The sequence below is a fragment of the Mytilus trossulus genome, chromosome 13 (assembly GCF_036588685.1).
Source record: "Mytilus trossulus isolate FHL-02 chromosome 13, PNRI_Mtr1.1.1.hap1, whole genome shotgun sequence".
NCBI lineage: Eukaryota > Metazoa > Mollusca > Bivalvia > Mytilida > Mytilidae > Mytilus > Mytilus trossulus.
Genome location: NC_086385.1, coordinates 19,434,809 through 19,458,787, shown reverse-complemented (window position 1 = coordinate 19,458,787; position 23,979 = coordinate 19,434,809). Strand labels below are relative to the sequence as shown.

The following is a 23,979-nucleotide window of genomic DNA, read 5'->3' as shown; positions in this document are numbered from 1 at the left end:
TAGTGATATTCCATGATAAAGACTGACGTAAGCAAACAAAAAAATAGACAGATAGAGCCTTTGATGGAAAATACAGACTCTTTATAAAATCCTGGAGAGTAATCACAGAAGCAGTGATGCTATCAGAGAGATTTCTATCTTTTACATCAAGGAAATAAGGTTAAACACTTTGCTCAAGTCTTACATTGGATAGAGACAATGATTAATTATTAATATGTACATGATTTTTATAAGATATTGAAGAAATATATATATATGATCATTTTAATAATATTTTGGTTTAAAAAAAAAAAAATTAATAATAAAATGATAGTGTATTGTTTTGTGTCATCCTGGCTGTCCATCAGAGGTCCTTACTGGGTAATTGACAACCGCATATATTATTATTCTTATTTTATTATCTAATAAGGTCAATACTTTGTATGTTGTACTTTAATGATTTATAAAATGATGCAGAGTAAATATTTCAGACAAAATGGGGAGGTCAATGTACATTGTACATTTAACCTGGTAGAAAATTTTTCTCAATAACACACATGGAATTAAGGATCCTGAGACAGAAGGTAAAATACAGATACCAGTTCAGTACTCATGATTTAAATTCTTTTAACAAATCTACTGTCTTAGATAGAATATTGTACCCAAAATGGAAATTACATAATTGGTGCTTAAATTTGTACTTATATTGAAACAATGTTCTCTTACAAGATCTGTCTTTTTCTGTATATATTTTGAGTGATTATCCATATAAGAAAAAAAGTCATGTAATTATAAGAGTGTCGTTATCCCTGTTGTAATGTAACAACAGAAGAATATAAATATGTTATGATAGACTAAGTAGTGTTGAAAGTGATGTTATAAATATTGACAGAAGTTAGATATAGATCATGTTTCCCTGTATAACTGACAGGTGTAGTCACTTTGCTATCGGAGGGCACTGTGATTAAAGAAGTAAGTATTAATTATTTAATTAATTATCTAAGTAACTTGGATGTTTTTCAATGATGTTTCAAGTTCAATCCATAAGTTTACCACCTTTAATGTGTTTTTCCCCCTACATATATTTACAAAATAATATATATGTTGTTGCAAAAATGACAGGTTAAAATGCATACAGCAAGTACATGTACATAAAAAACATAATACAACACATGAAAATAGTTCTTAACAAGTCAAGTTAATATTAAATTAGTATAGATATTGTAATTCAGAAATACATTGCATGAATTTATTATAGGGATGATGCATTTAGACTTAAATGTGATTTTTAATTTTTGCGATATTGATAAAATCCTGTTAAATTCATATATAAATTTCAAAATGTGAGTTCGAATTGTTGTGATTATAATCCTGTCGCATTTATTGCAATAATAAAAACATCGCAATAATGTATGATTTTACAGTAATCAATCTAACTAATTATAATATAGAACGTAGATTATGTTATAATACTACAACCCATTGGTAGTATAATGAAATCAAAGTTCTATATTTTAGTAGTATAACAAAATCAGAATTTATTTTAATTAGATTGATATTTAATTGACCCATGTGGACCCCTCACAATTATACACAAGAAACATGCAATACAGTGGCTGATCCAGAACTTTTCCTAAGAGGGGGGCCACTCCAGTCATGCTTCAATGATTCCCTATATAATCAACCAAATTTTTCCCACGAAAGGGGGGGGGGGGGGGGGCCCCGGGCCCCCCATGGATCCGCCTATGCAATACACGAAAATTCCTCAACCAGTCAAATTACTTGTACTGTAAATTCAGCATTTAATATTGCGATTTTGTCATTTTAGATTAAAATGCGATTTTAAATTTGTGGTATATATTCAGCAAAATCCTGTTTGATTCATATTACAAATTCCAAAATGCGAGTTTTAATTATTGCGATTATAACCCTGTCGCATTTTTCCCAATAAAAAAATGCTGTAATAATTTCTGAATTTACAGTAATTAGGAAACATAGATAAATTTATATAGATACATGTAATTGACCAATGTTTTTTGCCTTACCTATATGCGTGTGATTTACAAATAAAATATAACATAAACTATGTATACAGATATATAACAAACATATTTCTATAACAGTATATAAAAAAGCTACATTATCAATTAATACAATGTTTTTTACATTCTTGCAATTCTTGGTTGCTGTTATCTTCTGTTTTTGCTTGACCTATACAGATGATTTGCAAATAAAGTTATTATAATACAATGGCTACTCAGCCTTAAAAAAATAACAAGTTGTCTTTCAACAAAAGACATTAAACAACACTAATTCTATTTCAGCAACAATTTTAAAAAATAAAGTTTTAAGTTAATCTCTTTAATATTCAAGCCTTTATAATATACACATTATTGCTGGGAACTACTTTTTAAAATAATTTGTCAAGATCTTTTAGATCCTTTTAGTCGAACACTTTGAAATTAGATGTAATATTCCATTTATTCTTAAATCTTGGTTGAAATATTTTAAAACAAAATCTGCATTTTTCAAAATGAAATTCACCTTCAAATACATGTATTTTTTTCTTGAAATCTTTGAATATTTTTCCTAGGAATTGAAGTATATAAAAGAAGACAAATATTGATTAAATGATTAAATGTTGTTGTAAATATTTAATCCTTTTGGCCTTTTCAAGACTCTTAGTTAATTGTACATTTGAGAATAACTTAAAGTTCATCTTGTAGAATATCACACACAAGTTAACAAGTTACCAATTTAAATGCTTTCTTCTATAAATTTTGTAATTGTAGGCCTGGGACTATTACACTAACCATATTAGTCCTAGGTGTGGGATCATTTTTAACATTTAAAAAAAATAACAAGCGTTAACCTATATGTTTCTTTTTAAATAATTAAAATCATTGATAACTTGGAATCCATATAAAAACTTCTGAACTTCAATATTATGTTCATCAAATTGTCTACCTAGTATAAATCAATTTTCTTTTTTCTTTCATTGGTCTGGAAATAAAATGGTTCCGTCCATGGTGTATGATTAGTGTAATAAAATGGTTCCATGGTGTATGATTAGTGTAATAAAATGTTCACAAAAGTGATATGTTTCTTTAATTAAAATAGCATTTTCAGAAATTGATGACACCAATGTCATTGTACATGTGTAATTCTAGTTAAAGAGCTATGACATCACTTTCAAAACTGACATCAAATTCAATTGGGAAATTAAATTTGATTTTTCAACATTGTATTGAAAAGTAAATAACATTGTGTATCATTGATACATTGTAGTTACATGCTGATTACAAATATTTAATCAGGTTGAAGTCTGATAAATCATACAATTTACAAAATATTTCTTCACTGAAGGTGAAATAAGGAAATTGTTATATTACTGCTCTCTACTATTGGACTTAAAAAATGGTAAATCTATTTCAATTAGTTACTTTTCTTTTCAGTAAAAAAAACATAAATCCCGTTTTCATTAAGCATGAAGTGATGAGTGAACAGGGGTCAAAACACATGTTTTGATTGCTATCAGTGATAATATTGACAATACAAACAAAATCATTGCCAACAGACTCCTGCTTAATTACCCTGTAATTGCATACTCATTAATACAAGATAAAAATATTCAAATACACATAAAGGATGGTATTGGCAATCACTTCATTCACAAAAATACATTCACTCCTCAAGAATGCAGACTGATAACTTTTACACTATTTACAGGTGGAACTTTTGGGTTTTAACGTGTTTATTAAAACTGTTATGTAATGAAGATAATTTTATTGTGAAGGTGTATATATGTAAAGGTATTTTGATTTGACATAGTCACTGCATGAATTTTTGGGATTGTTGTATACTCTTTTCCGTATCTGTAATACTAAACTATTCAACTTTATAAAGATGTGTTTATTATTATAAAAAAAAGATTTTCGTATGAAGATTTGTATAAGTTGATAACAGCAGAACGAACACAACAAATAAGATTTCTAAGAATATAAGCGACTAAGGAACCTATTATATTTTATTTTATTTATTATATGTCGTTCGAGTAACTCTTCAATGACCCGAAACCTTACCTGTAAAGTTAACCTAAATATTATTTAATGTACCTGAAATGAATATATAACATTAACAGACCAAAAACTATGGAGAATAACACTTGATTCAATTATAAAATCTGATAAATATATATTCGTTTTATAACAACCATAAAATGGGACGTCTTCTAAAACTGTTTAAAGTATACCTGGCTAAGGTAAAAATAACAAAAATAAAACGAAACACCTACCGTGTTCAGGATTTGATATTAATCCATATCCATGGGAAAAACAAATCCCAAAAAGAATACATATATATAATAATAAATTTAAATCCAAAGCCATTTCAGGAAATATGTTATTAAAAGTTAGTTCCAAAACTCATGTTAATTCCTACTTGGACTTCCCCGCTGTAGATACAAATAAACATGCGTTTGTTTAACTGCGCCACCGGAAATAACGTCATCAAAAGCCTGTCCATTCATCTTTTACAGAGCTTACTATGATCTTACTACTATAATCAGCTGTTTGTGATATCGTAATAATCGAAATATTTGTTAAATCAATCCAAGAATCGTGATTCGTTATTTTGATAAAACTCTAGTATACGCCTCGTGGCTCACTTGGCATGTTTATTTCTTCAGTGTTACGGCCTAACTTAACTAGATATAGTTCGCAGGATACTTTATATAACTTATATGATCTTACATTTAACAACCACTATATTCTAAAAGGTAAACACCAATTTATTTTTATTTTATTATATTAATTGGATATGATCAATATTAGGCAAAACTCGTGAGTATGAACTCCTGTAGTCTTATATTAGCGTATGCTTAAAGGAGTTGATATATTTTAGATACGCTAAATTAAACTTACCTAAAATCAGAGACATCAGTATTTAATACAATTGTATTATATGTCTATTCTAAAATGAAGTGCCTTTAATATTTAAAATGTATAAAATTTAACACAAAACCTTAAACTATCAAAATCAAAGCTGAGAATATCAAAATTCAAGTAGAAAATTTATAAAATATACATAGCAGATCATAGCAGTTAATCATGTGTATTTTAGTGAAAGCTGTACATACAAGCAGATTCTTTTACCAGCGTTCTACGCTTATTCTTCACTTTTCTCTAATATTTTATCGACATGTCAAAAATGAGCTTCTGGCAAACCGAATATTAGAGGAAAGATAAAGTTGTTATCTTTACATATCGACATCAAGTATTTGAATATCACGGGAGTGTCTGAGATCTGTATCTCATTTCCCTACCCTAGGGACATGTAGACTTCGGTTAATTAAATTTCCAAATTTTGATATACAAAAAATAGGAGGCTTGGTTTGATTCCTGATGCGATATCTTCCCACCTGAGTTGACTTGAAACGAGGCAACCACACGTCGCCATATGGACTTCAACAATGAACAAAATCCATTCAGTAAAGTGAATAAATCAGTTAGGAAAAGTAAAAAAAGGAAAACGAACGTCCTGATTAGTGACAAAAGACACAATGAAAGAGTTAAAACGACAAACAACTATGACATGCAGACAACAACCAACAAGAAACACTAAATAACAAGCTAACGGTGACTTCGGACATGGCCATTAGAAACATTACGGACTAAACACACGATATTGATATAAGATGACTCAAAGTTATACTGAAAGCGAGCGCAAACCAGATAACAACTTATATTAAGTCCTAAAAGACCACGAGACTCAACTTTGATTGAATTGTAAAAGCAGCAGCTCCCGATTTAAAGTTGTGGATGTCGACGGTCGGTCCTTTACTTCATATACATTATAATTGGGGGTTCATAATTGTTTGAAATGTTGATTTTCCCCGCCATGATAGAGGTTTGCTTCAGGGGTGATTCAGTCCGCACTTCCTTTTCGTTAGAAACAATATTTTTTAGCATTATTGTGTCCAATTTACTTTCGATGTCTCATCTGTTTATAGAATAACGCAACGAATAAAAAAAAGCGTCCTGGGTATTGCATTTAAGGTGGTATTGGAGTCTAAAATAGAAATGATAGAATTTGTTCATACTTTGCCAAAACGTAGTATCTATTGATATATGTTGAAAAATATAATAAAAATTATAGGTCACCGCGCATTTTCTCAAGCTACAGGACGTGACAAAATGACACATTTTGTATAGATTATACACAGGAAAAAACACTATTTTGTGATTAGAAACTAAACAAAATCATAGAGTTGTTAAATACGTAAGAAAAAGATAGCTTTCAGACAATGCTTTTAGAATATCAAAAGAAAAGATAGAATTACCGTACGTTTTTCGTTTTTTTCCGGCTAAAATACAAAATAGGAAAATTCCATGTAGAATCCTTCAGAAAATGCACTGTTTTAGAGTTACCTCCCCTTAAAATACAAATTTAATTATTTTTTTAAAACAACCAAAAATAATCAACATTTGCAAAAGAAAATAATATTTAGAAGTTATATTCTTATAAATTGGTTCATTTAAATGAAAATTCTCATTAATTATCTGCATTCCTGCATCAAAACTTGGGAAAAATTTGGAGCTTTGGTTCTCTGTTTTTTACAATCCAAGATGGAGGAAGACACCCATACCGCCTTAAGGTATCGATGGTTTAAAAAACTAATCATATGATTACTAGAGAAGACTGACAATTCAGGTTATGTTATTAATATATAATTTGTTAAAACTCAAGCCCTTTACATAACATGCGTTTTTGTGGACATTTTTTTGTAAGTAGCTAGTAGCCATCAAATGATTTTGACACAGATAATATTTATAAAGGGCTGTTACTTCAATTTTCACTAAAATATATAATGTGCACATCTACATATTATGCACAACAGTCAGTTGGGCAAAATTATATTGACATCCTACGCATACTTTAGATTTTTTGTGTTTCCCAAAGTTTTTGACGGACAGACGTAAAGACAAACAAACTGAAAATGATATAATTCCCGCATATTCGATGGCCCCTAATAAGATGCTGTTTACAATGAGGCATCTTTTCATTAGAGACCATGCTCACGGTGGGTATGGTTGTCCTGCGAGAGAACGTACTGTGCTGGTGATTCGGTCCTGACGGGTGCTGGTGGGTCCTGATTCTGTGCTGGTGGGTTTGTTTACATTGTATCAGAACGGCAATAAAACGACTGTTTTGTTGCTTAATTTTTCTCTGATGCGTCATAAGTACCATGCAAAGTTTATTACAACAATATTATATTGCAAAAGTCGTGCAAGTTCGTTAAACGGAATTGTCCTGACGCGGTGCTGGGGATAAGAAAAACGGTCCTGGTTCTGTGCTCCTATGTCCTGGTTCTGTGCCTTTATATTTTAGTTAAAAGTGGCATATATTCAAGATCATTGATGCTGTACTGTAATGACTTATTAACTGTTGCCTGCTTTTTTGAAATTGACATTGTTGTGAATCCGTTTACTGTTATTATGCAAGAAAAAATACCCCTATTTTTTTTTTTTTAAATTAACTGTAATCTTATTCATTGGCCTGTTAATGGAACCCTTCTTGTCCCCCCTTTTAAGATAAAGAAAATATGTTAACGATTTTCGGGATTACGATTATTTTGCAAGATCACCAAAGTACTTACATAAAGTAGATGGTGTGGTATGTTTGTTTTCAATGGACAAATTTCCATAAGAAACAAAAGGAAGTATGTGTTAATAACCATACGTCATCGTAATACCTTCAACATTAACCCATTACATAAAAATGTAAAAGGTTTTGCATAAAAATGGAGAGCAAAAATATAGAACAAAGGACTTTCTGAGCGTTTGAATCATATGTCTTTAGTAGCTTAAAACACATTTTTTGGTGAACAATTGAGTGTTGACTATAAGAATGACAATAGTATTGCGGGTTTGTTTGTTTGTTTGGTTTTTTTTTGGGGGGGGGATAGGAAAGAGCAAGGTTACAGCGAAAGTTTTAAGCTTGGAATGGTTTCCCGTAAGATTAAAAAGTTGTATTTTAAAAGAAAAATGAATCTTATAGCTATTAAGAATCACTTGCTGTATCTGTAGGATTTTTTCAACATAACTTTTTTGTCTGAACGGTTATCATTTTTTTTTCGAAAGTTCGATAGAACACTAAAAAAATCACTATTTTATGAAAGGGCAGACTAGAATATGTCAGAGAATGAAGACGAGATAACCTAGAGAACACTAACAAAACTAAGATTTCTTAGCTTTTTCATTTCAAAATTCCAAAATAAATAAAGAATTGCGGGGGAGGAAGTGAACAATGTGTCCTACTTTACTTTACATGTATTTAAATATTTTTATGAATAAAAATCAAATGTGCCTTAATTATAATTGAAAATGAGTAAATGGAAAAAAATACCTAATTAAATACATTTTTATTTTAATATTTGTAATATCACTAAGCTTTTAAGTTTTGTCAAACACACCATCTCTGTAGTAATGACTCCTTACTAAGATATTTCACTTTATCCATTTTTTTCTGCATTTTTTTATATTGTGAATTCTTAGTATTATTGTATTAAATGTCGCTCTTCACTATACTACTACCTGTCGATACATTTATTTTTGGCATTGCACAAGTCATGTCTTCTTTGACTATTAATGACGTTAAAATACTAAATCCCTGTGATGTGTTTTAGTCGATTTTAGTCTCTGATGCATGATCTTTTACTATTAATTGGTTTTGGCTTTTAACTAGCTGTCAGTAACTGCGAGTACTCTCAAATCGTATTTTCTTGTTAATTCGACCTGTTGATACTGTTTATAATGCTTTTTTGTCATTTTTTATTTATATGGATCTTGGCTGTATACCAGCTTTGATTATTTGTAATATCTTCAATTTTTCACTTATTCTTACAACATTTGTATAAACTTCAAGATTATAAAAAAACGTTTTTTTTCTAAAGTGAACATTGATTGGTTAAATATTTCTCAGTGTGTTTGAATTTGTTTGATAGCCTTTTGGTCATGACTGTTTGTCTCTAATATTTAATTAACTGTGCATTTGTATTCATATATCGCAGATCAAATTTATTCGTTCTTTGTGTAATCATACGTTTTTTGATTGAGTTAAGTCTGCTAATTGATATTTTATCGTATGTTTTTATATGTTGTGATGTTATGCTATTGTTTTAGAAAAAGGGAGAAGGTTTGGGCCCATTAAAACGTTTAATCCCGCTGCAAATGTTTGCACCTGTCCTAAGTCAGGAATCTGATGTACAATAGTTGTCGTTTGTTTATGTAACATATACGTGTTTCTCGTTTCTCGTTTTGTTTATATAGATTAGACCGTTGGTTTTCCCGTTTGAATGGTTTTACACTAGTAATTTTGGGGCCCTTTATAGCTTGTTGTTCGGTGTGAGCCAAGGCTCCGTGTTGAAGGCCGTACTTTAACCTATAATGGTTTAATTTTTAAATTGTTATTTGGATGGAGAGTTGTCTCATTGGCACTCACACCACATCTTCCTATATCTATTAATTTATATTTTAAAAAACTGAATCTAAAGCCAAATATACGGAAGCCGATAAGGGCCATTCAAAAAAAAATATTTATGTCGTTATTACGACATAGCATGTCGTAATTTCGACATAACATGTCGTTATTATGACATCGCTATGTCGTAATTTCGACATAACATGTCGTTATAACGACATCGCTATGTCGTAATTTCGACATATCATGTCGTAATAACGACATCACTATGTCGTAATAACGACATCACTATGTCGTTATAACGACATCGCTATATTTAAAAGAATATGTATTATGATTGGCAAGAGACTCAATGATAAAGAAATTAACAATTATACGTCATCATAATGTCCCCGATAATTATAAAAGCCCCCGCATGGTCAGCTATAAAAGAGGAAAGAAAGCTACCAGAGGGAGAGTCCCCGAAATGCTATGTGACAGACAGTGTTATTATTCAATTATTAGCTCCCTTGGTAAAACTCCAAATTTCATATTTAATGTATTCTATTGTTAAATAATTTACATGAAGATTAATAAGTATATATTTGTTAATTGCATAGCTTTTGCTATTTGAATTCATTGGTTAAAGATATTTATTTATATTGTAAAGTTTAATATTTGTATCGTCGCAAAATCTTTGGTTACCTTCTTTGGATACCTTCAGTGAGAAACTTATATATGTTATAGATACCAATTTAGGTTAACATGGCCCATAGTGCTAGGGCTATACAGTCAGACAAAGCCGATTAGATTAACCAAGTCAAGGCAAGCTTTCCATCTCCCTTTAAATAAGCGCAAACTACATGGCTTCTTGGTATAAGGGTGTATTGAAGAATTGATAGCTCTAGTTCTACTTTTAAACGTTGGGCACGCGCGATGTTCCTACAACCACTAGGATTTTTAAAAACAGAATCTTCGAAATTTCATCCGCAAAAATCAAAATGTTAGAAAACACGAACCAACATTAAAACAAATTCAATATATGTTTTGAATTATGTTTTTACAGCTCTTGATCATCTCCTAAGTAATATCTAGTATATTTGAGGATTAAAAAAAGAAAGCTATGTGAAAAAAACGGATGTCCCCATCCAACGTTACATTTATGAAAAACTGTTTTAACTCTTATGTATAGTGATCCTATTTCTTATTCTCTGATCTTCTTGATTCTTGACAGGAACAACGACATGTGTCGGTTCTTTGTGGCGTTAAAGCCGTTATTTTAACAAATTTCGTTTGACTCGACTGCATATTATAGTAGAAAATGAATAAAAATAGTAAAACAATAATAATATCTAACAAAAGTACAAATATTTGCCTCATGTGAGCTCGAATATTGATGATTCAATAAAATCTTCTCTACACAGTCGTTTTTCAACGGTAGCCATTTTGTCCAAGTTGATATATAAACTTGTGCATGAAATGGAGGTAATTGAAAGACGAATCCAAAACAGCAACGAAAACCGTTTCATCGAATTAAAAAAAAACGGGATTATATTTTTATTTGCCGTTTTCGCGGACGACCCATGAGTAGATTACTATATTTTAAAATGTATATATCTAAAGATGACTTGGGAAATAATTCTCAAGCCAAGGTTCAAGTAATTGAAGGGGTGTATTTCGACAACTTATGTGTCAGGGAAAATACAATTCTATTCAAATTTAGCCAAGGGTAAAAATGTTCGATTTACTTGCAGAGTGTCAGATATATTTGTATTTGGGATGAGTTAAGATACAGAAATTTTACAATGACAGATGATATGCAACTTGAAAGTTAAACATCCTATGATAAAAAAAATATGAAACCCGTATACATGTACTTCCGTCCCATCTTTCCTTCCTACATTACTTGCGACAGTACTGCATTTTAAGTTGAAATAACTTAAAGGATAAACATTATTATATCGATTTCCACAACTCGAGGTAATTTTTTGATAAAATGACATCACAAAACGAACAGAACCAGAATCAACCAACAATATAAAAAACCGAATAAAACTTGGCAAAAATTAATCGAAGTCAAAGACCCTCTTCGACGTCGCATTTTAAGTGTGACGTGTTGTAGGAATATCGTGCCCTATATTTAAAAGTAGCATTAGAGCAATTACTTTAATTGACCCTTATTACAAGTAGCCATGTAGTATGCGCTTAAGGTGGTACCCAACACTTTAACTAAAATTAATTTGGCTCGTTTAATTTTCATAAAATTTTGACAAAGTATTTACTTTGACCCTTTGACAAAAATATAAAAATTTCAAAAAATTTGAACCAACCGTTTTATCAGAAAAAATACACTGGTTATATAGCAGTTTGACAAATGCTTATTTTGATCAATGAGAAGCTTAATATTCCCTTTACAACACGACGTAATTAAAACGTTTAGCTGATTTTACAGAGTTATCTCCCTGTAGTGTTAGGTACCACCTTAATTTGAGGGAGATGGGATGCTTAGCTGGCAAGTTAGGCTCTCATATTTACATAGTATTATCTTCCCAGCCATTTGAGACACTTTAATTAAAAAAACCACGTTTGTTATTCATTAAATATATAAGTTTCTCACTGAAGGTATTCAAAGAAGGTATCCAAAGATTTTACGACGATGCAAATATTAAACTTTACAATATAAATAAATATTTTTAACCAATGAATTCAAATAGGAAAAGCTATGCAATTAACAAATATATACTTATTAAGCTTCATGTAAATCATTTAACAATAAAATGCATTAAATATGAAATTTTGAGTTTTACCAAGGGAGCTAATAATTGAATTATAACACTGTCTGCAACACAGCATTTCGGGGACTCTCCCTCTGGTATCTTTCCTCCCTCTTTTATAGCTGACTATGCGGGGGCTTTTCTACTTATTGGGGGCATTATGATGACGTATAGTTGTTAATATCTGTGTCATTTAGTCTCTTGGCAATCATAATACATATTCTTTTATATATAGCGATGTCGTTATTACGACATAGCGATGTCGAAATAACGACATAGTGATGTCGTTATTATGACATGAAATGTCGAAATTACGACATGCTATGTCGTAATTACGACATGCTATGTCGTAATTACGACATAAATTATTTTTTTTGAATGGCCCTTATCGGCTTCCGTACAAATATATCAAACATTTTTGTTTCCATCTATCCGTTTTCAGGACAGTAACAATCAACGTAAACACGCCTGAAAAGTACAATGCTTACTCGGCTGTCTGTAATCGACCATTTTTAGACACCCTCCCAAAAAAACAAACCGGGGTGGGGGTTCAGAGATGCAAATTAAGTACTTAGATCAATATTTTATCTTTTCGTGTATGGTTTATGACCCCTTCTTTGGCCTGTCAATTACGAAATGTGCAAACTGCAAAAGTATCAAAACAGCACAGACAATGAATAATAGAGACATAATTTTGTACATATATCAAGGGGAGACTTCTTGCAAAGCATTATTATTTATAGTTCATTATTGTATTAAGTAGAATTTGGTGAAAATAAAATCACTATTTTTGAAGAAAATTCACAATTCTTTGTACAGAGATTTTTGTTATGTTTAGCATGGGATCAACGCAAGGGTACATTATCCTTAAAAAACTATTTAAAAAGTTCAAGCAATTAGGGCAAAATTTTCCGAGTAAAAAAAATCAAAATTTCTTTCCGAATAAAAAAAATCAAAATGTCTATCTACCTTGCACATTTCAGAACATTCAGATCAGATAACGAAACTGGGTCCAGCAACATTTATAAGCAATTTAAGATTTTGACCCTCACAGTTTCCATTCACCTTGCATTCATGATAACTAAATTGAACTGTAAAACATTTCTTGGTACCTTCTTAATTCCTTTATAAGTCTTATGTAAACATAATTATGAAAATAACTGTTGTGAGCACAAGATTCACTGCACACTTTTAATGTTCTGCTTCATCAAACATTAAAATGTGAACTTAAGTTTTGAGACTTTTTTAATCGACGCGATTGAGATTTTTTTATATGAGAACATGGTTTATCTATTAGTTGAAAATGCGGGTGGAAGTGGGGAGGGGTATGCGGAGCGCTGACAAACATGTCTATGCGGCATGGGCTTTGATCATTGTTGAGGCATCAATGTAAGGGGCATTTAATATCTTAATAAAACTATTCTTATTTTTAGATACTAAATTATATTGTTCTCTGATATTGGACGAAAGATGTTGCCCTTTTATGTAATTATGTTATACAAGTTACGATCATTTGAAAACACATTTCAAACAGCCAAATGGATGCACAAGAGCTAAAATAGGAGTAATAGATCCTATTGACAACAATTATCTGCCCAATTTTATTGATTTTGTAACATTTGTTTCAAATATGACCAACTTCTTATCCAAAATCACCAGCACCGTATCAGGACCCACCAGCACAATGACAGGACCCACCAGCACAGTATCAGGACATGAGTAAATTGAAAAAATGCTAAATTTTAATAAATTGCAATGTTTTTTTTACAAAATAGTTTTGTCGTGTGGATTGCGGTATAGAAAGTGGACTCTATGAGCATTTTTGTTTTATTTTTTCAGTTCGAGATTTTCTGAAAATGAGCATTTTTGTGTTACGCTTACTGAAACAGTTTAGAGGGTCAACTTTTCAATGGTTTACATATGAACCCATAAGAAACAAAATTGAAAAATCTCAACTGTTTTCTTCCATTTTTTATGAGTGAAAACGTCAAAAATCATCATTTTCGTCTTTGTTTACATTTTTTCATTGATCACCAGCACCCGTCAGGACCGAATCACCAGCACAGTACGTTCTCTCGCAGGACAACCATACCCACCGTGATGCTGTTTACAATGAGACATATTTTCATTAGAAACCAAGCGAACGGTATAATACCGGTATAAGAACTATAGGTCACCATACGACCTTCTATCACGAGCAACACACACACCGCATAGCAAGCCATTACAAGCCCCGAATTGCCACATGGAAAACAATTAAAATATAATACTACAAAAGAATTGCGAATATGAAATAACTCTGTCGCCGTGCCATATCATTTAACCTAAATGTTTTTTTCCAGTGGTATCAATTTAGCCAGAAATTGGAATTCGTTTGCCTGTATAAATATTAATGAATTAAAATGTTGTAAACTGTAACATATTTTAATCTCTTCTAAACTCTGGTTAAGATATTTTAAAACGGACATTAGCTACGATGTAAAAAATTGATTTATTTTCATTAAAGTTTTATAAAATTAAGTCGCTATGAGTTATCATTTTTGTAAAAATCAACCCAAAAACATCGAACATGTATTATTGTCTTGCAAGTCAATATTTCAATCTTATTCAATCTCATGGCCCGTATACATGAGGTTATTATTTTCAACTTGAGATGGGTTGCAAATGTGATCAGGATCTTCGGTTATTAAAAAGAAAAGAATGTGAACATTGAGAATTGAAACAAGAGGGTCACCAGTAGGACTTTTCTCATTTCTGATTCCGGGTGTTGCGAAAAGGGTGTTCCAAATCACAAAAGTATAAAATTGTGCTACACGAGTTACTGAAGTGTGTTTCCCATTTTAATGGTGATTTTTTTTTTTTATCATAGACAGAAAAAAAATATAACAGTAATTCAAAAAATATATTATTTTCTGGAATTTCACCCTCTTTTCAAAAATCGTGATTCCGCCCCGTAGTTTCACGTTTTATTAGCATTATTAATCAAGGGAAATACAGTTTAAATCACCACTCTCATGTCTCATTTAACTGACACAATCTGAATTTTCCTGACTTATTGCGAATAAGGATAGAGGGACAGTATACATAAATTATTGTAATATCCGTAGGGATAACATCAAGACGGTCCATGGCTCAAAGAAAGCGGAAACGCCTTTAATTATCCGTATCTAAAAACTTGGTTTTACAAAGTTTCTTAGGGAGAAAGCTACCGATTTGTATGTTTTGATGGAAATTCCATGGAAGAATTCCTTCGATTAAGAAAATGACAGACTCTGTAGCATTCAATAAAACTGGTAAATTAACTAATTTTTTTTGAAAATTTTGTCATTTTATGCAATAGCAGTTGTACTGGATAACCATGTGATTTTAATGTAATTTTAATATTCCGTAACGGTAACAGAAATTGTCTGGATTTTGTCAAAGTCTTTAACAACTAACGCCTGTAAAATAAGTAATTATTTGAAATTTTGAATGGCGGATTCGTACTTTTGCCAAGAAGATGATAAATTATAAACTTTAAGCACGTTGAATAAGTTAATGGGTGTATGTATCAATTTGATTGATTATAGTACAATAAGAATAATACTGTTAGTACATCACATCTCATTTATTTTCATTAAAGACTTAATCTGACATCTATGGCACGCGAAATGCTGTTCAAAGTAGACAGGTGGTATACAAAATGACCGCGGGTTTATATTTACGCCGCATTCTTTGAGTGGAGAGTGTAGGAAATGGAAAATAGTAAAAAAAAACCTATAAAAAAACCCAAAAAACTAAAAGTGATATCAGGACGAACGAATAAAATTCTACAATTGGTACATTAAGTTTTAACACCAGACCTTTATTACTATATTTACTGAAGTGTTGATACAAACAAAGAACCATATGCTCCTCACTTTACGAATGGTCTTTTACCTTATAACCCGTCATCTCATTGCTTACGTCAGTTATTTTAAACGCATACAAGTATAGTTACACACAGATGTCTGTCAAACATACCCCCAGTAACGCAAAGACCAATGCAATGCCTTCAAATACAGAACATATATACATGTATATATATATATCTACTAATGCAGCTTAGGAACAAACCATGTATATGACAGCACTCACACATGCATTGCTTACCCCAAAACAATAAGCTATTTTTATATGCCAACGGAATTCACATTTGAAATCAGATATTTCCCGGTAGTATACTAGTATACTTAGTTACCTAGTGTGCTAGTGACCTAATACGGTATATATGGGGTCAGTAAATTCCATATGGGATGAGAGCGAATGTATAGGAAGTAAGATTAAGATTGATATCAAGTATTTACATAATGCATGTTTGGTAATCAATAATTAAAATGGGAAATTTGGTTTGGTACAATTCTTTTTTAACTAAATATCTTATCATAGATAGTTAGGTGTTTCTTTACCATTGCATTTGAAATTCCCTTATCTAGTTACATTGCACATTATAGACGAATTGGTCTGGGGGATTGGTTCTATGAGATATTTGTAGACTAAATGGTGGACACATTGAAATATGTTTGTTGAATATTTAGACATTTTTTACAAAGTTTTATGTGATGTGAGAGTAATACAAGATGTCATGTGATATCTCGCGATCCTCTACATTTTATGATAAAAGCTTAATTAGATTGCTGTCAAATCAATAATTATTTCAAAAAAGACGTTAGCACGTAAGACCATCATGATAATAATGCATCTTGTTTCTTACAGCTTTAACATCTTTTGATTAATTGAAAGACGTTGATATATCAAGATGTTATGACATCAACAGCAGCTTTGCTTCCACTGTTTTCAACTATCACGACATCTCGGCCAGCTAGGTAACATACATATATAACTTCCTATAGTCAAGCGATGCCTTTCATCTCTAGCTTTATCTTTTGCCATAACAAAGCACAAGCTATGTAGTAGCATGTCCATGTACTGTAGGTGTAACGTGTACACAGGGTAAGCATGTGTGTTTCTATTTAGAATGAGTCCGTTACCAGTTTATTACTGGATCCAAAATTGCTCTATTTACAAAACATATAACAAATAATCTTTATTCAAATATTAACGTCAATGAACCAAAATATGTACAACTGCTCTTTGCAATCTTTAATAAACTATCTATAAACTATTCTACTCAAAATATATACACTGGTACAAATTTGTACTCTTGTACTCTTACAAATTTGTCCTGGGTCAGGAACAAACTTGTCCTCCTGGTACAATAATGTACCTTATACAAGTTTACAAGTTTACACATTTATCCTTGTTCTCTTGGTACAATTATGTACTTTACAAGGTGGTCACACAGACTCACACTTGTCCTATACTGTACAATACGGTTCAACTTGTAAACGTACAAGTCCGTATTTCTAACAGGCACCAACCTGTTCTTTATTACACTTAGTAATACTATATAATATATACGAGCGAGCGAGCGATCTCGAATATCAAAGTACCGTGAACATATGTCTCCAAAGACTTATGACAATCGACCCTGAGCTAGACAAATGGAAGTTTTTAACGACCTTGACTGGCTATACAGCCCTTGCAAGGTCGGAAAAGGATTCTCTCCTGCTCAGTTATATACCCCGATGGGAGCTGTGCCATTCTTGAAGGAGGGATGTTCTATCAAAGTGCCTTCTTACCAGTATCTGAGTTTCCTAAGGAATACCCCTTTTCAATCGACCTGACCCAAAGTTTACCCGCGAAACATCTTATTCTTTTATACGTTTATTAAAGTGTCATATAAATATATATATAATAAGGCTTCTGCCAAACTGTAACCAATGAAAACAATTTAACCATATATACAAAATCATCACATAGGTATAGTTATCAAAGGTACCAGCATTATAATTGTATACGCCAGACGCGCGTTTCGTTTACATAAGACTCATCAGACAGTGACGCTCAACTCAAAAAAGTTATAAAGCCAACAAGTACAAAGTTGAAGAGCATTGAGAATCCAAAATTCCAAAAAGTAGTGCCAATTATTTCTAAGGTAACCTATTCCTGGGAAATGAAAATCCTTAGTTTATCGAAAAATTCAAAGTTTTGTAACAGGATTTTTTTTCTAAAAATGGCCATATAATTGATATTCATTTGAACACCGAAGTGCCGCCTACTGGGATTGTTATATCATTGGGGATGAAACATCCACCAACAGTGCAATCGACCCAGTGATGTAAATAGTTATCAAAGGTGCCAGGATTATAATTTTATATGCCAGACGCGCGTTTCGTCTAAATAAGACTCACCAGTGACGCTCAAATAAAAAAAGTTGTAAAACCTAACACGTACAAAGTTGAAGAGCATTGAGGACCCAAATTCCAAAAAATTGTGCCAAATATGGCTAAGATAATCTATTCCTGGGATATAAAAATCCTTAGTTTTTCGAAAAATTCAAAGTTTTGTAACAGGAAATTTATAAAAATGGCCATATCATTTGTATATCTTTATATCAGCATATCATAAAACATGACGATGTAGCAACGTTATATATTTGAGTCAATGTTATATTAAAAATGAAGTAGAAGTTCCGTACAGCCGTCGACTTGCATAACATTGTGAAACTATTGCAAGTAAGGAGGTGGATTTATATGATGGGATGTTCGTGTCAAAACGACGATACTATGATAGGTTTATCAATCATGAATCTTTAAACAAGTATCCATTTGCGTTTAACAAGTATCATGATACGAGTCTGAAGTATCATGATACTTGCTCAAAGCATACCGAGTATCATGATACGAGTCTAAAGTATCATGATACTTGCTTAAAGCATAACGAGTATCATGATACTTTCTCAAAGCATACTGATAAAATTGAGAATGGAAATGGGGAATGTGTCAAAGAGGCAACAACCCGACCATAGAAAAAACAACAACAACAAAACAACAGCAGAAGGTCACCAACAGGTCTTCAATGTAGCGAGAAACTCCCGTTCCCGGAGGCGTCCTTCAGCTGGCCCTAGACAAATATATACTAGTTCAGTGATAATGAACGCCATACTAATTTCCGAATTGTACACAAGAAACTAAAATTAAAATAAAACAAGACTAGCAAAGACCAGAGGCTCCTGACTTGGGACAGGCGCAAAAATACGGCGGGGTTAAACATGTTTGTGAGATCTCAACCCTCCCCCTATACCTCTAGCCAATATAGAAAAGTAAACGCATAACTATACGCACATTAACATTCAGGTCAAGAGAAGCCCGAGTCTGATGTCAAAAGGTGTAACTAAAGAAAATAAGCAAAATGACAATAATACATAAATAACAACAGACTACTAGCAGTAAACTGATATGCCAGCTCCGAACTTCAATTAAACTGACTGAAAGATTATGATTTCATCATATGAACATCAGGCACAATCCTTCCCGTTAGTGGTTTAGTATCATATTATCATAACATATATGAGAAGAACATAACCCGTGTCATGCCAACAACTGGTTTTTGAATAAATGTGTTTAGTTCCGATGCAAAGACCCTATAAGTGAACCAATATTAACGCCAAAAAATGCAATCTTTAATGACATGACAACAGTATCGTAACTATATCCCTTCTTAATAAGTCTATTTAAAGGTTTTGTTAGTTTCTGAGGTGAATACTGACACCTTTGTGCTTTTAAAAGAATATTTCCATAAAAATTGGATGTGAAATACCTGAACGTATAAGAAGTCTGCATGTTGAGCTATATTTACGAATGATGTAAGTGTATGTATAATACGCGAACTAGGGTTTGTATGTTTGTTGTTTAGAGTAAAATGTTCCTCAAATGTTTCATACGTATATTAACTATCTTCATTACAGAATTAAAAAGTCCAAAGATTTTTTGTCAGCTTTTTGACTTGTGAAAGTCATCACGATTGAAAAATATGATGGAAGTGTCGTTATTTTGTCACGAACGGTCACTCACAGATATATATTGTTAAGAACGTTTGAGTGAATAAAGACATTTGTCCATGTACAGGCGACTTATTGTATTTAAAGTATCAGGATCCAACTCTGTTAACTCTCAATCTATATGAGTTAAGTTTCCATTTCTAGGAAATCCTTAATTGTGTAATCGTTGAATTATCGTGCCTGTCACGTTTGTAAATTAACCATACATCTGTTATCTGTCTCTACAGACTAATTTTTAATGGCTTCTAAACAACGCAGTACCATTTATACCATCGTCACCAATGAGCACTCTTCATAATAAAATAACAGAATACTTCTAAAATCCATTTCCGAGATGTAAATTTCAATTATCCAATTTAGACAACGATGAGTATATAATATGTATAATCATTCTTACAGTAACGGAATGATTAAACTAGAGGCTCTCAAGAGCCTGTATCGCTCACCTGATTCTACTTGGGTTTTTGAAATCATATAAAAAAATATAAAATTTGGCTAAAAGTGACAACACAACCTCATTTATAAGAAAAGGAACATGTTTAATTTCATTCAAAAGTCCCCCACTGGCGGCCATCTTGGATGACGGATCGGCTACAAAGTAACAACACTTGGTCAGCACCTCATAAGGAACATTCATGCCATGTTTGGTTTTATTCCATTCAGTGGTTCTCTAAAAGAAGTCATTTGTATGCATTTCCCATAGGGTCCTATGTTAAACTAAGTTCCCTGCTGGCGGCCATCTTGGATGATGGATCAGCTACAAAGTAACAACACTTGGTCAGCACCTCATAAGGAACATTCATGCAATGTTTGGTTTTATTCCATTCAGTGGTTCTCTAAAAGAAGTCATTTGTATGCATTTCCTTATAGGGTCCTATGTTAAACTAAGTCCCCAGCTGGCGGCAATCTTGGATAATGGATCGGCTACAAAGTAACAACACTTGGTCAGCACCACATTAGGAACATTCATGCCATGTTTGATTTCATTCCATTCAGTGGTTCTCTAAAAGAAGTCATTTGTATGCATTTCCCATAGGGTCCTATGTTAAACTAAGTCCCACGCTGGCGGCCATCTTGGATGATGGATCAGCTACAAAGTAACAACACTTGGTCAGCACCACATAAGGAACATTCATGCCATGTTTGGTTTCATTCCATTCAGTGGTTCACTAGAAGAAGTGATTTGTATGCATTTCCATTAGGGTCCTATGTTAAACTAAGTCCCCCGCTGGCTGCCTTCTTGGATAATGGATCAGCTACAAAGTAACAACACTTGGTCAGCACTCCATAAGGAACATTCATGCTATGTTTGGTTTCATTCCATTTAGTGGTTCTCTAGAAGAAGTCATTTGTATGCATTTCCCATAGGGTCCTATGTTAAACTAAGTCCCCCGCTGGCGGCCATCTTGGATGATGGATCGGCTAAAAAGTAACAACACTTGGTCAGCATCCCATAAGGAACATTCATGCTATGTTTGGTTTTATTCCATTCAGTGGTTCTCTAAAAGAAGTCATTTGTATGCATTTCCCATAGGGTCCTATGTTAAACTAAGTCCCCGGCTGGCGGCTATCTTGGATGATGGATCAGCAACAAAGTAACAACACTTGGTCAGCACCTCATAAGGAACATTCATGCCATGTTTGGTTTCATTCCATTCAGTGGTTCTCTAAAAGAAGTCATTTGTATGCATTTCCCATAGGGTCCTATGTTAAACTAAGTCCCCCGCTGGCGGCCATCTTGGATGATGGATCGGCTACAAAGTAACAACACTTGGTCAGCACCCCATAAGGAACATTCATGCTATGTTTGGTTTTATTCCATTCAGTGGTTCTCTAAAAGAAGTCATTTGTATGCATTTCCCATAGGGTCCTGTGTTAAACTAAGTCCCCTGCTGGCGGCCATCTTTGATGATGGATCGGCTACAAAGTAACAACACTTGGTCAGCACCACATAAGGAACATTCATGCCATGTTTGGTTTCATTCCATTCAGTGGTTCACTAAAAGAAGTCATTTGTATGCATTTCCAATAGGGTGCTATGTTAAACTAAGTCCCCGCTGGTGGCCATCTTGGATAATGGATCGGCTACAAAGTAACAACACTTGGTCAGCACTCCATAAGGAATGAATATTCATGCTATGTTTGGTTTCATTCCATTTAGTGGTTCTCTAGAAGAAGTCATTTGTATGCATTTCCCATAGGGTCCTATGTTAAACTAAGTCCCCCGCTGGCGGCCATCTTGGATGATGGATCGGCTACAAAGTAACAACACTTGGTCAGCACCCCATTAGGATAATTCATGCTATGTTTGGTTTTATTCCATTCAGTGGTTCTCTAAAAGAAGTCATTTGTATGCATTTCCCATAGGGTCCTATGTTAAACTAAGTCCCCGGCTGGCGGCCATCTTGGATGATGGATCGGCAACAAAGTAACAACACTTGGTCAGCACCTCATAAGGAACATTCATGCCATGTTTGGTTTCATTCCATTCAATGGTTCTCTAAAAGAAGTCATTTGTATGCATTTCCCATAGTGTCCTATGTTAAACTAAGTCCCCCGCTGGCGGCCATCTTGGATGATGGATCGGCTACAAAGTAACAACACTTGGTCAGCACCTCATAAGGAACATTCATGCCATGTTTGGTTCCATTCCATTCAGTGGTTCTCTAGAAGAAGTTCAAAATGTAAATTGTTAACGACGACGACGACGGACGACGACGGACGACGACGACGACGGACGACGGACGCCAAGTGGTGAGAAAAGCTCACTTGGCCCTTCGGGCCAGGTGAGCTAAAAAGGAAATTGTTCGCAGACCTAACAAGTACAGTGATTGGGATGGATATATTTAACTCTGCTCCCCGGTCCACAGACCTAACAGGTACAGTGATTGGGATGGATATATTTAACTCTGCTCCCCGGTATCGAGGCAACCGACCGTGCCTATCCTCTTCACCGATTCATTTATATTGTAGAGGTCGTTGGATATGTATCACATTTTCAGGATAACTTTACTATATCTTTCGAAGCTGAATAGTATGTTTTAAAAACAATAATACAGCCAATAAAAACTGTTATACTGCACTCGTTCTATTTGAGCAGTCAACATGCGTTGACCGTATATTTCTATGTCATATACAGTCACTGACCTGATATCACTTTTCCTCATGAATATTCAAATAGAAATTGTCGAAATTATAATTAATTATGCATACGACCTCTTCAACCTGGTCTTGTTTCCAATGTTAACAACGATGCTTTTAACGACTCAAACTTGTTTCTTTTACAATTTTTGGAAAAAAAATTATTTCACTTATTTATATTTTTTGTTTGAAACCTATAAATCATTATGTTTTATGTTTATTGTTGATATTTAAGTCTGTAAACAAACGAATTCGTTCACCATTGATTTCGGTTTTCAACAGGTAATGATGTACATTTCATCGTGTTGTAAATTTCTCCGCCTGTGTTATATGAGGCCTTTTTAAATGGGGATTTTTCCAATATTTAAATCAAATAAATAACATTGACACACTAAACAACAATTGAAAATGTTTTTTTTAGATTGCAGTATAAAGACAATAATAGTGCATTGACTTGACATATCAACGATATAAGGATTCGGCCCGAAACGGGGAAAATGCTCGGCACAGCCTCGCCTTTCCCTGTTTCTAAGCCTCATCCTTATATCGTTGATATGTCAAGTCAATGCACTAGTATTGTCTATATATATATATATGTGTCGTGTACAAGTTGCAATTTTATTAAGGTTATAACATCTACAAAAATAATTTGTACAAAGCTAAAATACAAGTTGTAACATGTTCACAAGTAGCTCGTACATGTTA

The 23,979-nt window shown here is 32.9% G+C and overlaps 1 protein-coding gene across 7 annotated transcripts in view; it reads right to left on the bottom strand.

The window, feature by feature from the left end:
* Window positions 1–23,979, bottom strand: part of LOC134693938 (epidermal growth factor receptor-like) — a 149,615-nt gene that overhangs the window by 88,925 nt on the left and 36,711 nt on the right. For 3 of the 7 annotated variants that reach the window (XM_063554890.1, XM_063554892.1, XM_063554891.1), the window contains exon 1: window positions 4,274–4,486. The exons of 1 other annotated variant lie outside the window; for it this stretch is intronic. In XM_063554890.1, coding sequence (XP_063410960.1) covers window positions 4,274–4,367 — 94 coding nt within the window. In that variant the 5' untranslated portion in view covers window positions 4,368–4,486. Of the gene's footprint in view, window positions 1–4,273; window positions 4,487–23,979 lie in introns of those variants that run through there. 3 more of the 7 variants (XM_063554894.1, XM_063554896.1, XM_063554895.1) reach the window with 1 other exon arrangement.